The following is a 13,368-nucleotide window of genomic DNA, read 5'->3' as shown; positions in this document are numbered from 1 at the left end:
AAATTCATGAAACGCGACAAACTACGACGTTTCAATTTTAAATATGTTATACGACACCATTTTGATTAAACTATTTTATCGTTTGTTTGAAAAAAAAAAGAGAAAATATATTTAAAATATTATCAAAAGGTATTTTCAAATTAAAATGACATCGATTATTATTTAAAATTTGATATTCAAAAAGGTTCGATGAGTCTAAGAAGAAATTAGTCAATAATCGAAGACTCGTGCATTTTTTAAAGAAATTTCAATGAGTCTACGAAGAAATTTGTCAATGATTGGAGGACTCGTGGATTTTTTAAAAATTCAATGAGCTACGAAGAAATTCGTCAATGATCAATGAGCATTGACTGAACTTTTCGTAGACTCGTAAATTGAAACAATTTTTTTCTACTGAACTTTTCGTAGACTTGTGCATTGATTAAATTTTTGTCATTACACTCGTGCATTGACTGAATTTTTCGTAGACTCGTAAATTACTTCAATAAAAAGAAAAAAGAAGAGAACCTGAAGTTAAAAAAAGAGAATCTAATTGAAAGGTAGTTTCAGTTGTGGATTTAAATCAAACAAAATGATGAAAATATATTAGAAGAACAAAATTACGAAGAGAATTTGGTTTTGCACAGTTACAACAACTTTTCAATTATAAACAAATATATTACAATAAAATTGAAATAATTTTTCATTTGCAATTCAACGCTGCAATTCTTACTTGAGTTGAAACAAATAAAAAAGAAAAAGAAGAGCGTATAATTGAAAGACAATTCCAATTAGATTTAAATCAAACATTTCGATGAAAATTACAAGAGAATTGGGTTCCATACAGTTGGTAAAAAAAGGTACGAGTAAGTAAGCAGAAGAAAACTGGCAGAAGGGCAGGCAGACAGGCAGACAGGCAGGCAGGTAAGCAAGCAGAGTCTGCCCGCGTCTGCTCGCGTCTGTCGTTCGACGAGGGGCGTCGTGCGTTTAAAACGAGCACGCGCCCGAATACAAAAGAGGGGAGGATAAGATTTGTCGACCAATAGGAATCGAGATAGCAGTTAGCTCCCGGGCGGAGCATAGGGATATACGAGACGTGGCACGAGCGTCCTTCTGTCAAACGGCGTCCGAACGCCGAAGGTGGAGGGTCGTGTGTCGTTTTGCAGCTTTTTTTAAAATAGGCTGGATTTTAAACGAAAACATACATATATACACATACATACATACATATCGACAGGTTGGCGAGAGAAACACACAGAAAGAGATTTTTAATTATTGTATTAGTTTTATCATTTGACTATTTTCTATTCTTTATTTGAGATTAGAGATTTTTGATAAAAAAAAAAAAAAAAAAAAAAAACAAATCATGGAGAAGACGGAAGTTGTTCGTATCACGTAGGAAAGGGTACTTCGTGAAGAAAATTCGATCAAGGACAAATCAAACTCGAGGAAATTAATCCTCGAAAGAGGAAGAAACAGAAACAGATTGAAAGATAAAGATCTCGTGAAAGAACAAAAAAAAAAAAAGAAAAGAAAGGGGAAAGAAAAATGTTACACAGTACTTTGCCCCGGGCATTTCTGGCTCCTGGGTTAAATTATTTCGGTTATTACGGTGAGGAAGTTCATCATCCTTATGGTGCACCACCACCACAAACGAGCTGGCACATACCAACGGACAACGCAACTAATGGTAGTACGTACGCTAGAATTTCTGAACAACAACAACAACATCAGACCGTATTACGAGGTTGGGAATCATCGAGACCATCAACACCATGCCCATTGGATTTGTCCCTAAAAGCACCGCCGGTGGTTACACCCAACACACCTAGGACCACCACCACCACCACCACCACCAGCAACCAGGAGGATGCTGCCATCGAGGTTGACGACGAAGAAGACAGGAGGATTCGCGAGGAAGCTCAAAGACGTGCGGAAAATCGAAGATATCGAACTGATAACGAAAACATTGTTGATTCACCACTTTTGATTGATGAAATTGAAATCGAATCGCAACAACGTAGTTCGTCGGTTCACAGTCAACGCAGTTACGACAACAGACATTTGGGATCCAAAGAAAATGGTTTGCACATTCAAGAAGTATTCGATAAGGTTCGATTTTCCGATGAGACGACAACACGATTGCCACCACCTTATCCGAACAATGATGCTATACAAAAGTATCATCAATTGCAAAATCAAAAGTTATTGTTGAACAGTCCGACACGATTGCAATCCATACAATCGTATCATCAGCAACTACTATTAACACCTCAACATCATTTTCAAAGTATACACGCACCTATGACACCACCCAGTACACCATCACCACCTCAATGTCCAAGAAGGAAGACCAGAGATGAAGACGTTTCATCGCCATCCAGTTCTTCAATGATAAACGTCAACGTTACACCACGACAAAACGTATCAACCGACAAACCTATACCTAGACCAAAGAAGAAACACGCGAGGAGACTGAAATTCGACGAGGATACCAGCAGTCCCGTTTCCGGTACGGTAATATTAGGACCTGACGAAGCAGTGGTTACCGGTGACATTGATCCGGCTTTTAACATCGTCGAAGTCACCGAAGAGGCGCGTGCCGAATTGGCTAAGATCGAAAATCGTCTTGGACCATATCAGTGTAAGCTTTGTAGACAATTGCACGAGGATGCATTTCAATTGGCACAACACAGGTGTTCAAGAATAGCTCACGTTGAATACAAGTGTCCTGAGTGCGACAAGAGGTTTTCTTGTCCTGCTAATCTTGCTTCCCATCGTCGTTGGCACAAACCAAGATTACCAAATGGAGAATCGATTAACGGTGGTTCCAATTCATCAACCCCTGGTACTAACACCACCACTACAACCACCACTACGACAACTGAAATACCTTGCACCAGATGTGACGCCAAATTCAGTCGACAAGCTGCTTTGAGAAAACACATTGCCAATCAACATCCGGAAAATGTTCTTAACGCCAACATCAACAGCAATAGCAATAGTAGCACTAATAGCACTAATAGCAGCAACAATACTAATAATAATAATAATGTGAAAAATATCACATTAGATGATCCGGAAACTCCATCCAAATTGGATAATAGTCAGCTCGGTATACAAAGTCTTTCGAGCAACGTGATGCCCTGACACCACCAGTTTCCTGCTCGACCTCTACCTCGACGACCTGGATTTTATTGGAGATACGGCCTTGACTTGTAAGACTCCTAACTACTTCAGATTACTACTACTACTACTACTTCGTTAGTAATTCAGTACTAATTTATAGTACTATTATCCTATTATATTTCATATTAATTCATGCATCTCAAAATCTAAATGGTTATTTAAATATTATTCATTGATAAAATTTCGAAAATGTGTGTCAATCAAAATATTTCAAATTTGATCCTACAATCGAAACATTTTATTTATTATGAGAGATCTGAAAGTAAAAAGAAAGTGAAAAGGCTGTAAATTTTAAAAGCGAAAAGAAAGGAAGAAAATTAAGAAAAAAAAATAAAAAAAGAAAAAAAAATGAAATGAAAAAAAGAAGAAAGAGAGAGAGAGAGAGAGAGGGAGGAAAGATAATCGTGAAAAAAAATAAAATTAAACGACTATACTTCGAAATTTTGCGTTCATTGCGAAAAATTGATTTCAAACGATGGTTCGTTAATTTTTCACTGGCACAAAAACAACAAGTATTAATTATTATTATTATTATTATTATTATTATTATTATTATTATTATTTTATATTAGATATATAAGCGTGCTATATAATAATTGCCAAAGAAATAAAATGGAAGTAAAAAGAGTAAGAAGTAAAGAAAGAAAAACTCAGTATATATATATAAATAAATATAATAAGATATACTATCTTGAAGAAGAAAAAAGAAAAAAAAATAAGAGCTCGCATTATTATAAAATGATAATTTTGAGTATTGTAAATTTTCTGTAAAAGTGGTAATTGATCATCGATGAGGGTTTTTTGTTAGATGTAAATGTGTAGATAGTGAGGGTAGGTCGGTTTGTAGGGTGTACATAGGTAAAGTGAAAAAATAGGAGGAAAAGGTGGATGAGAATGGGGGTGGTGATGGTGGTAGAGAGGAATGGGGATGTGAATTGGGGTGGTGGTGGTGGTGACGTATCGAGCGTGAAGATCTCAATTCGTGTTGAGAGCGTTAAATTCTCTTGCTCGTTTCGTTCTAATACGTTTATAACGATAATAATATTCAATAGCACTTTATATACATTCAATTTCATTAATAATATTACAAATACCCAATTGTTTTATTTTATATTTTAATTAGTTTCTTTTAATTTTTTTTTGGAAGATATATCTCAAATGTATACAAATACAAATAAAACAATTTGAATATTCAGAGGTAGATACGATTAAAAAAAAAAAAAAAAAATACAAGTATCTCACTGTCATACAGCTAAATATCAAAGATAGTTAAGGGTTTAAGGGAAATATATTTCAAATCAAATAACTACGTCTAGTTTTTAAAATGAGAATCTTTCTTATTCAAACGAGTTATTCTTTTTATCTAGTCGTGCTTCGTTTTTACAAAACTAATCATACGTTTTATAATAAGTCATGTGTATCATAATTATTATTATTTAAAGGATAAATCGTTTTATGTTTTTTTTTTTTTAGAAACAAATATCAAAGTACTACTAGTCGTAGGGAAATAAGGGATGAATTTCTAGTCAAAAGTTTATCGTTTTTAACCCTTTTGTTGTAAAAAAAAAAACACACACACGAACATTTTGAACTTCACACTCATATTTTAATTTTAATATCCAATTATTTTATCTTTCGTTGTAATTTAATCCTTTACTTCATTAAAAAAAAAAAAAAAAAAGAAAAGAAAAATATTGAAATATTTTTTAATAAAATTATTTTCACTTGAACACACACAACGATTAACAATTTGTAGAAAATACAGTGTGTAAAAGGGGAAAAAAAGGGTTGAATACGAAACTTAAAAGTCCTAGTTGATAATTAAATATTACGAAAAGATGAAAAAATTTCGAAACACCATTTTGAAATTGATATTACGGAAGATATTACCCGTGAGTTGAATTAATGTGTGGTAGGAGAAGAAATGGTGGTGGAAGTGGGGTGGTTAGGTGGATATAAATTAAGGATAAATTTCGTATTATATTTAGAAATGATTTTAACAGAATATAAAGCAGGATAAAGAGGTTCCTGTTGCATATTCGTGATAACTCGTAACGCACACACATTTTCTCGAAAAGCGAAAATATAGTTACTACTATTATTATGATTATTATTATAATAATAATAATAGTACATTTACGTTTCATCTTTTTTCAACATTTTGTGTTATATATTCTTCGTTCTATTGCGTTTTTAGAATGGAAAGAGTATTATTTGATACTAGAAAATCCAATAAGTATATATATATATTTCCTATTACTTTGGCAACTCACAAACCAAAATTGTATTCTTCGACGAACAGATACTTTGTTTTTTTCATAAATAATTAAAAAAAACAAAAAAAAGAAAAATCTATAGCGAGATGATTAAAATGTTATACTATACGTTTAGTGAATTATTAATAATTCAAAATAATAAAACGAAGTATAATAATCGTGCGTACAATTCTATACGAAATATTGTACATTTTTTTTTTTTTGGTTTATTTTATTTTTATTTGACAATTGTAACGCGATTGTTTAATCTTATGATAAATACGTGCTTAAAAAGTTTAAACGAAGAATTTAAACTTTTTTCAAGCATGATCAACACAATATATAATAATGGGATTTTTTATTTTTACTCTTTTCGAGATAAAAGAATCAAATTTAGAATCAAAGTGAATTACTAAAGAGAAGAAGAATTGTAATAATTGTTTAAGCAAATAATATCATCGTCGTAGATGTAAGAAATATTTATAAGAAACAACTATAGGAAAATAAAATAAAATAAAGTAAAATAAAAAAAGAAGAAGAAGAAGAAGAAGAAGAAAAAAAAAAGAAAAAGAAGAAAAGTCACTTGTTGACGTAAAATAATTTACGAGGGTTGAAACAAAATAATGTCCATTGTTATTATTTATTTTATTATTATTATTATTATTATTATTATTTTTGTTTTGTTTTAATTGAATTTTAATTTATTTTAAGTAATTAATTTTGTTCTTATTATAATTTTTGTTTAATTTTTTTTTTTTTCGGGAAAAATGCAATTATAATTTACATTTTTCATAATTTAATATAATAATACGTTTATTGTTTATTATAAATTAACAAATAATATAAAAGTCTTTTACGAGAAAGACCAACCAGATATAATCTAGTCTCACAGTCAGCTTGCAATACGAATAAATATTGTTAAATATAGCGAACTATAAATGAGGAATGTTAAATTCTCGAAGCATTCAATTTAAATGCATGCGATTCAAAATAAAATAAAATAAAATATAAAATATAAAATATAAAATAAATGACGAATCTTAAAATAAAAATAATAAAAAAAATAAAAATAATAAAATGATTGTAAGTACTTTAATGTACGCGTTAAATGTGTATAAATGTATGATAATATTATAACAATTATTTATGTGTATCTCGCTTGAAATATATTCTAACGATATTAGAAAAACACATTGAGAATACATAAATAAGATTTTAGAATAAATCTCGATTCGAACAAATTAAAATAAAATAAAATAAAATAAAATGAAATAAAATAAAATGAAATAAACTGAACATTTTTTTCTCCCCTTTGGAACAAAATGCATTGATCGTATACGTGAGTGGTTTGAAAAGTTTTAGGCCTTTTTTATTTAAAAGAAAAAAACACCAATAAAAATCTTTATTATATATTGTTTAAAATTGTTCAACCCACTTTCGTATATACATATATATTTTTAATATAATATATTATATAATATTATTAATTTATATATATATATATATATGAATAAAATATATAAAAATTAATAATATATATTTATATAATTTAATATTAATTAATATATTATAATAAAAATAAATTCGTTGTTTATAATAATAAAGTTTTTTTTTTTTTTTTGAGCTTTCTCAAATATACGGCACCAAAGATTACAAAAATTCTATAATCTACTTAATATATATTTATTTAATTATTATTATATTATTTTAAAAATTCCATATTACTTTTAGAAATAATTTTCAGCTAACGGCAGGTAGGTAAACGATTGAATGTGGAAGGAATGAGAAAATAAAATAAAATAAGACGAGAGACAAAATGATTGGAGTCTATTGTCCATGCACAGAATGATGTCCTGGTATATTACTTTACTATGTGTCACCATAATGCCCTTCCCATATAGGAACCTACATAGAAAAAGAGTGAGTGGGGGTAGGGGAGGAAGGGATCGGTAGTCTTGTAATCTTCGTGGAACCTTTGTGCCGCGAACGGATAAAGAAACGTGTCGTGCACCCTCCCAAAGGATAAAAAGCTTTAAACCCAAGAGGCTGATTTTTCAAAGTCCTTCCCAACGATTACTAATACCCTCCTCCTCCTCCTCCTCTTCCTCCTCATCCCCCACCTCATCTTCTTCCTATCTTTACTTGGTTATTTCAAAATTTTCTCACTTCTTTTATTCGATCAAATATAATATTATTTTCCTTTAACATGATGAAAATATTTCGATAAAAGGAAATACGCATTATGGGAAAAAATCGATTTGATAAATCAAAATAAGGGTTGAATACATTTTTTTTTTGGTTTGATTAGGTTAATCAACTTCAAACGAATATAATTGATCTAAAAAAAAAAAAAAGAAATAAAATGTATATTATAATATTTAATAATTAAATATAAGAAACAATGAAATAAATATTTCATGAAAAATATTTTCATTCCTAAAATCCAAATTTCTAATTATTTAAATGTATGTATTAATTATATAAAATTATACAAAAACAAATTTTATTATAAATATATTTATTTTTTATTATAATATTATAATAAATGTAATTTTTTTAAATATAATAAAATATTAAAGAATAAATAAAAATTAAATTTAAAATTTAAAAATTATATATAAAAATAAAAATAAATTAAATATTTACAAATAATTTTAAATATAATTTTAATATTATAATAATAATAATAATATAACTTTTCTATTATAAATATATATTTATTTTTAATTATATAAAAAAAAAAATTGAAAATTTAATATAATTGATCCAAAAAAAAAAAGAAATAAAATTTCACACAAATATAATATTTCAACAATTAAATATAAGAAACAATAAAATAATAAAATAATAAATTTCTTGACCAAAGTCTCTCATTTGATTTTCTATTTATTGTTCCTACGAAATGGCGAAGGGTTTCTACCTTGAAAAAAAAAAGGGTGGAATTTGATTGGCGGGTGCATTTTCTAGGAGATTCGTGCTATTCCAGGTACAGATCGTGACGACATTCTGAGAACCGACAAAGGGATTGAGGGAATCTACTTTAGTCCCTAGGGTCTTACCTACACGTCCTTTCGTTCACTAGGAAAAGAAAAGAAAGGAAAAGAAGAACCGAGTTGGTTAAGGCTTGTGGGAGTACGATGGGGGATATGTGTGTGGATTGTATGGGGTCTATGAAGTATCTACATAGATACTGATAGATGTTTGTGTGTGTATGTGTGTGTATGTATAAAGTGTGGGTTGAACGAAGCGGATATATCGTCTAAGCGAACTGCGTTGGTCGCCGTTGCAAGGGAAGCAATTTCGCAATTTTCCTCCTTGACTTTGTCATCTTCGCTTTGCTATTCGCCTGACAAAATAGAATTTTCTTGGTAGCTCAAGAGTGCCTCTTACCAACTTTACCACCCTTCCTCCCCCATGCACACATACACACACTACCCACCGTCATTCTATTCCACAACTATATATCATTTTTATATCGAATATTATATCTATAATATTATATTTATATTTTATTTTTGTTTTTTTATAAAATTTTCTTACACACACATACCCTATATTTTTTATATATAGAATTAATGAATATTTATTTATATATTTTTATTTATTATTAATATTTTATTAATATTTAAAATTATATTAAAAAAATTTACTATAATATTTATAATATATTTATTATATTAATTATTATATTAAAAAAAAAAACATTTAATTTTTCAATTTATTATTTTATTAATATTAATAAAAATATTAATAAAATTAATTATTATTTGTATTTTATTTTTTTATAATATTTGTTTTATATTGACATATTCATTTTTTATTTAATATTTAATTTGATTGATTACATTTTGCTATTAAGCAAAACGTTTGATTAATATATCTGTATGTTTCATTTATTAAAACAAAAATAAAAGGAATTTGAGTATTAAATGTAAGATGGAATCGCGTTGGAAAGAAAAGAAAAGACACTATACTGGAATGTCAAATGAAAATTGACGAAGATTAGATTAGGATTGTCTGGTAGGATCCATGTAGGATCAAGGAGAGAAAATTTGCTCTGAATCATATAATTGTTCCCACTGGTTTGCTGGTGTTTATGGGGTACTGCTTAAATAAACGTGTGTTTTCCTCCCTTCCCCTTCATCTTCCTATCTATATACACTTATGTGTTCCTTCACTATACCAATCACGTGCTGCAGCATCGTGTGTATACTTACAGAGTCCCAGTAATCTCTGAAACAGCAAACACATTCTATGGAATAAATGACAAAGCGTATTTAGGGAAAATTTTACCGCTGAGAAATGAGTCATACGAAATGTTTACTTTACAATATTTTTTAACCCTAAACGACCGAACAAATCTCATCCGCGATTACGTTGACTAATGATATTTATATTTATATATACTAGGATATTCTGGCCATGCATTGCTGTAGCTTTGTTATAAAATGTTAGTTTAATATAATTCTTAACTATTTAGTAAATTATAACAACACACAAAATAATACTATATATTAGAATAGAATATATAAAATAATAATACTTGAAAAAATATAAAAAGTAAGGTTAGTTTTATCGAAATAATTGAATTGTAATACAACACCATCTATTGAAAGCTTATAAAACCTAATGATCTATATAACCTTTAAATAATAAATCCTTAAATTAGCAATAAAAAATAAGAAACTATTCTATGTACTAAGTTGAATAAAAAACACACACACAAAATAAAAACAAATTCATTAAGTTTTAATCAGTTAATTCAGTAATTTCGAAGTTCATTCAAAAACCAACAATGTGACACTGATGATTTTAAACGTTTAATTCTAAATTATGATAGAAAATTATTTTTAAAAAACAACATAGAAACTTTAATCGTGTTTTTAGGATGTGTATAATAAAATAATGATTTCTCTTAAATAAAAAAAAAGAATAAAAAATATATAAATAACTATAATGTGTTTTTAAATAAATCGTGAAAGTTTTATCGAGCGTTAAGCATTTAAAGGAAAAATCTTAGAAGAGGATTGAAACACGTTTATAAGCGAAAAGATGCGAATGGTGAAGAAAAATCCTCACGTTGAGACGATGTTTGGTTGTTCGGTATTTTGAGAGATGGACAAACAGATGAAAAACGTTGCTTTTATCGGTTGGCAAACAATTGGCAAAACCAACCCCTCGTCGTATCGTACTAAAACTTATAGAAGAAAAATCGTAGTAGCAAAACTACAAGATTATATATCCTTCACTTTTCTTAGTGTTCGATCTTGTAAACGACAAATATATTTATATATATATGTGTATATATGTATTGAAGGATAATAACTGTAAAAGCTTTGACCGAAGGACAAGGTCTTAAGAATTTCTTCAATGTTAACACAAAACGCATTCGGAGCTTCGTTTCTGTACAATAAAAGGTAACTGAAATGTGAAAGATTTATTTAACAGATATAAAAAAAATAAAAAAAAAATAAAAATAAAGTCAAAAAAACAACAACGAATAATTAATTCAAAGTTCAATCGTGATATTCAGATTATAATTTAAATCACGTTTAACCCATCATTTTCAAAAATTTCCCACCATCACTTTAAAAAAAAAAGGACAATAAACTAAAAATTTTTAATTATTATTTTATTTTATTTTCTAAAATAGAAAAAAAAAAGAATTTTTAATAATAAAGAAATGTAAATCACACACTGAATTACGTTGAAATATTAAAAAAAAAAAAACGAATAATTTTTGATGATAATATACGTAAAGGTGAAAAAATAGTAACAGGTGAATTTGTAAGAAAAAAAAAAAACAGAATACGACGAGTCCCTTTAGGGTTAAGGTTCTATAAGAACATATATATGGGTATAATTACTTTCATCGTATAAAATGGGAATTAGAAGTAGAAATCGTATTCCGATTGGTAGAACCTTGTATCAAGGTTCTCGCATTCAATGCTACTAGGGATCAGCCGTTGAAAAGCATCTTATGCGAAGATATCAGCGTGCTACCTAATTCCCTGAAAGTTCTTTGATGCCGTTCTTTCGTTACTACCATAACCTTCCCCCCATACTCCTTCACCTAACCTCACTCCCATTCCACCCACACAGTTCGACGAGAAAGTCCAAGTAAAGAAGGAAATAAATATCACGGTAATCTCAGGATCCGCGATGTGGAACACGACCTAACCTCCAACATTCTTCTTTTTTTTTCTTATCAAGTATCAAAGTATCTTTCATATAACCAACCATAACCTTTTAACTATAGTAATTCTATATCCAATTTATAATTTTCTTTTGGCTATAATTATAAGGACGATTATATTAATAATTAAATTAATGATCGAGTGTTAATTAAGTTAGTGTGTTAATTAAATTAGTTAGTGTTAAGTAATAATATCGAATTGTCATAGTAATATTAAAAAGGACAACTTTGAGGGGGTGGTAGTAATGGTGGTGGTAAGTTTTTATATAGAAGAATATTTCTATAAAATATTAAATAATAACAATACTATCAAACAATTTAGTACAGGAGTGGAGGGGGTGTTAAAGTGTTAGGTAATATTGAATTGTCATAGTAATATCAAAAAAGACAACTCTGGGGGGTTGTTGGGATGGTGGTGGTAAGTTTTCAAAGAAGAATATTTCTATAAAATATTAAATAATAAAAATATTATCAAACAATTTAGTACAGGGATAGAGGATGGTGTCAAAGTGTTAACAAATATTGAATTGTCATAGTAATTTCAAAAAGGATAACTTTGAAGAGAAGGGAAAGGGGTTGGTAAGTTTTCAAAGAAGAAAAAAAGGAAATGTGTGAAAATGAGCATCTTGAATCGTTTCCGGACAACCGCTTTATGCATTTCCGCTTGGGCAAACATCGAACGGATGCGAGAGAGAGCTCGTTTCTCGTCCGGGCTTCAAAGGAAACCACAGAACCGGAGAAATGGACAACGGGGGCTTGGTTTTGGTTCTCTTCTAACGATGCGGTCGAACTAATGCAAGCACGTTTCGTTTCTTCCTCGTTCTCTTTTCTTCTTGAAAGCACTCTCTCTCTCTCTCTCTTTCTCTCTCAACAAATTTTCGACGTGTCTCCACATTGAGATTATTTCTATATATATTTATATAGTTATATTCGACACCCTCTATATTATTATAACACCTCGTTAAAACTCTTTGAATCATTTTACTACGATACTATCAAAAGCAACCCCCTATTCATTTCTCAATTATTTATTTGTCATTTTTTTGGTTTGTATTTTACGTAATTGTTCTCTTATTTTGACTTAATTTATGCGAATTTGATTCAAATATTTCTAATATATATTTAATAATATTATTGAGCTTAATTAATAAATAATTTAGTAGATTATAACAACACACTAATTAATATCACAATTAGGATGGAATACATAAAATAATAATACACTAAAATAAATATAAAAAGTAAGGTTAGTTTTTTCGAAATAATTGAATTGGGAAATTATGTCATCTACTATAAACTTTCAGTACTTAAAGACCTGGATAACCTCAAAATATAATAAATCCTTTAAATTAGCAATAAAAAGTAACAAATAATCGCGATAAAAACTATCACTATATGTTAAGCTGAAAAAAAACACATAAAATAAAAACAAATTCATAATGTTTTAATTAATTATTTCAGTAATTTTTAAATTCATTGGAAACCAAAAATGTTACACTGAATTTTTATATATAAAGATATTAACACTTTGTTCTGAAATTAATTTCAATATGATTATCATTTAAATATTGATTTGTATATTATTTATTTGTAATCTGTTATTTTAAATGTTAGAAAATTGGGGACATTTCATAATTAATAATTTAATACAATAATACGTTCACACATGTGAATATATACAATAACTCACACACATATAAATTTATGTGCATTAATTCGTATTTACATATTTACTCGTGTATTTTTATT

At 28.7% G+C, this 13,368-nt stretch overlaps 1 protein-coding gene across 1 annotated transcript; it reads left to right on the top strand.

Annotated features, from left to right (window-relative positions):
* Positions 1-744: 744 nt before the first annotated feature.
* On the top strand, positions 745-6,699 carry LOC107066898 (uncharacterized). Its single transcript, XM_089172269.1, has one exon. The coding sequence runs from the start codon at positions 1,528-1,530 to the stop codon at positions 3,127-3,129; it is 1,602 nt and encodes a 533-aa protein (XP_089028395.1). The 5' UTR covers positions 745-1,527; the 3' UTR covers positions 3,130-6,699.
* The last annotated feature ends 6,669 nt before the right edge of the window (positions 6,700-13,368 follow it).

This window comes from Polistes dominula, unplaced genomic scaffold, assembly GCF_049000335.1.
Source record: "Polistes dominula isolate Pdom_NZ unplaced genomic scaffold, Pdom_raw_medaka contig_28, whole genome shotgun sequence".
Taxonomy (NCBI): Eukaryota; Metazoa; Arthropoda; class Insecta; order Hymenoptera; family Vespidae; genus Polistes; species Polistes dominula.
This window is presented reverse-complemented; position numbering and strand designations above follow the sequence as displayed.

Excerpts from the sequence above, each read along its gene's own strand:
- LOC107066898 (XM_089172269.1), top strand. The coding sequence starts at position 1,528 with ATGTTACACAGTACTTTGCCCCGGGCATTTCTGGCTCCTGGGTTAAAT.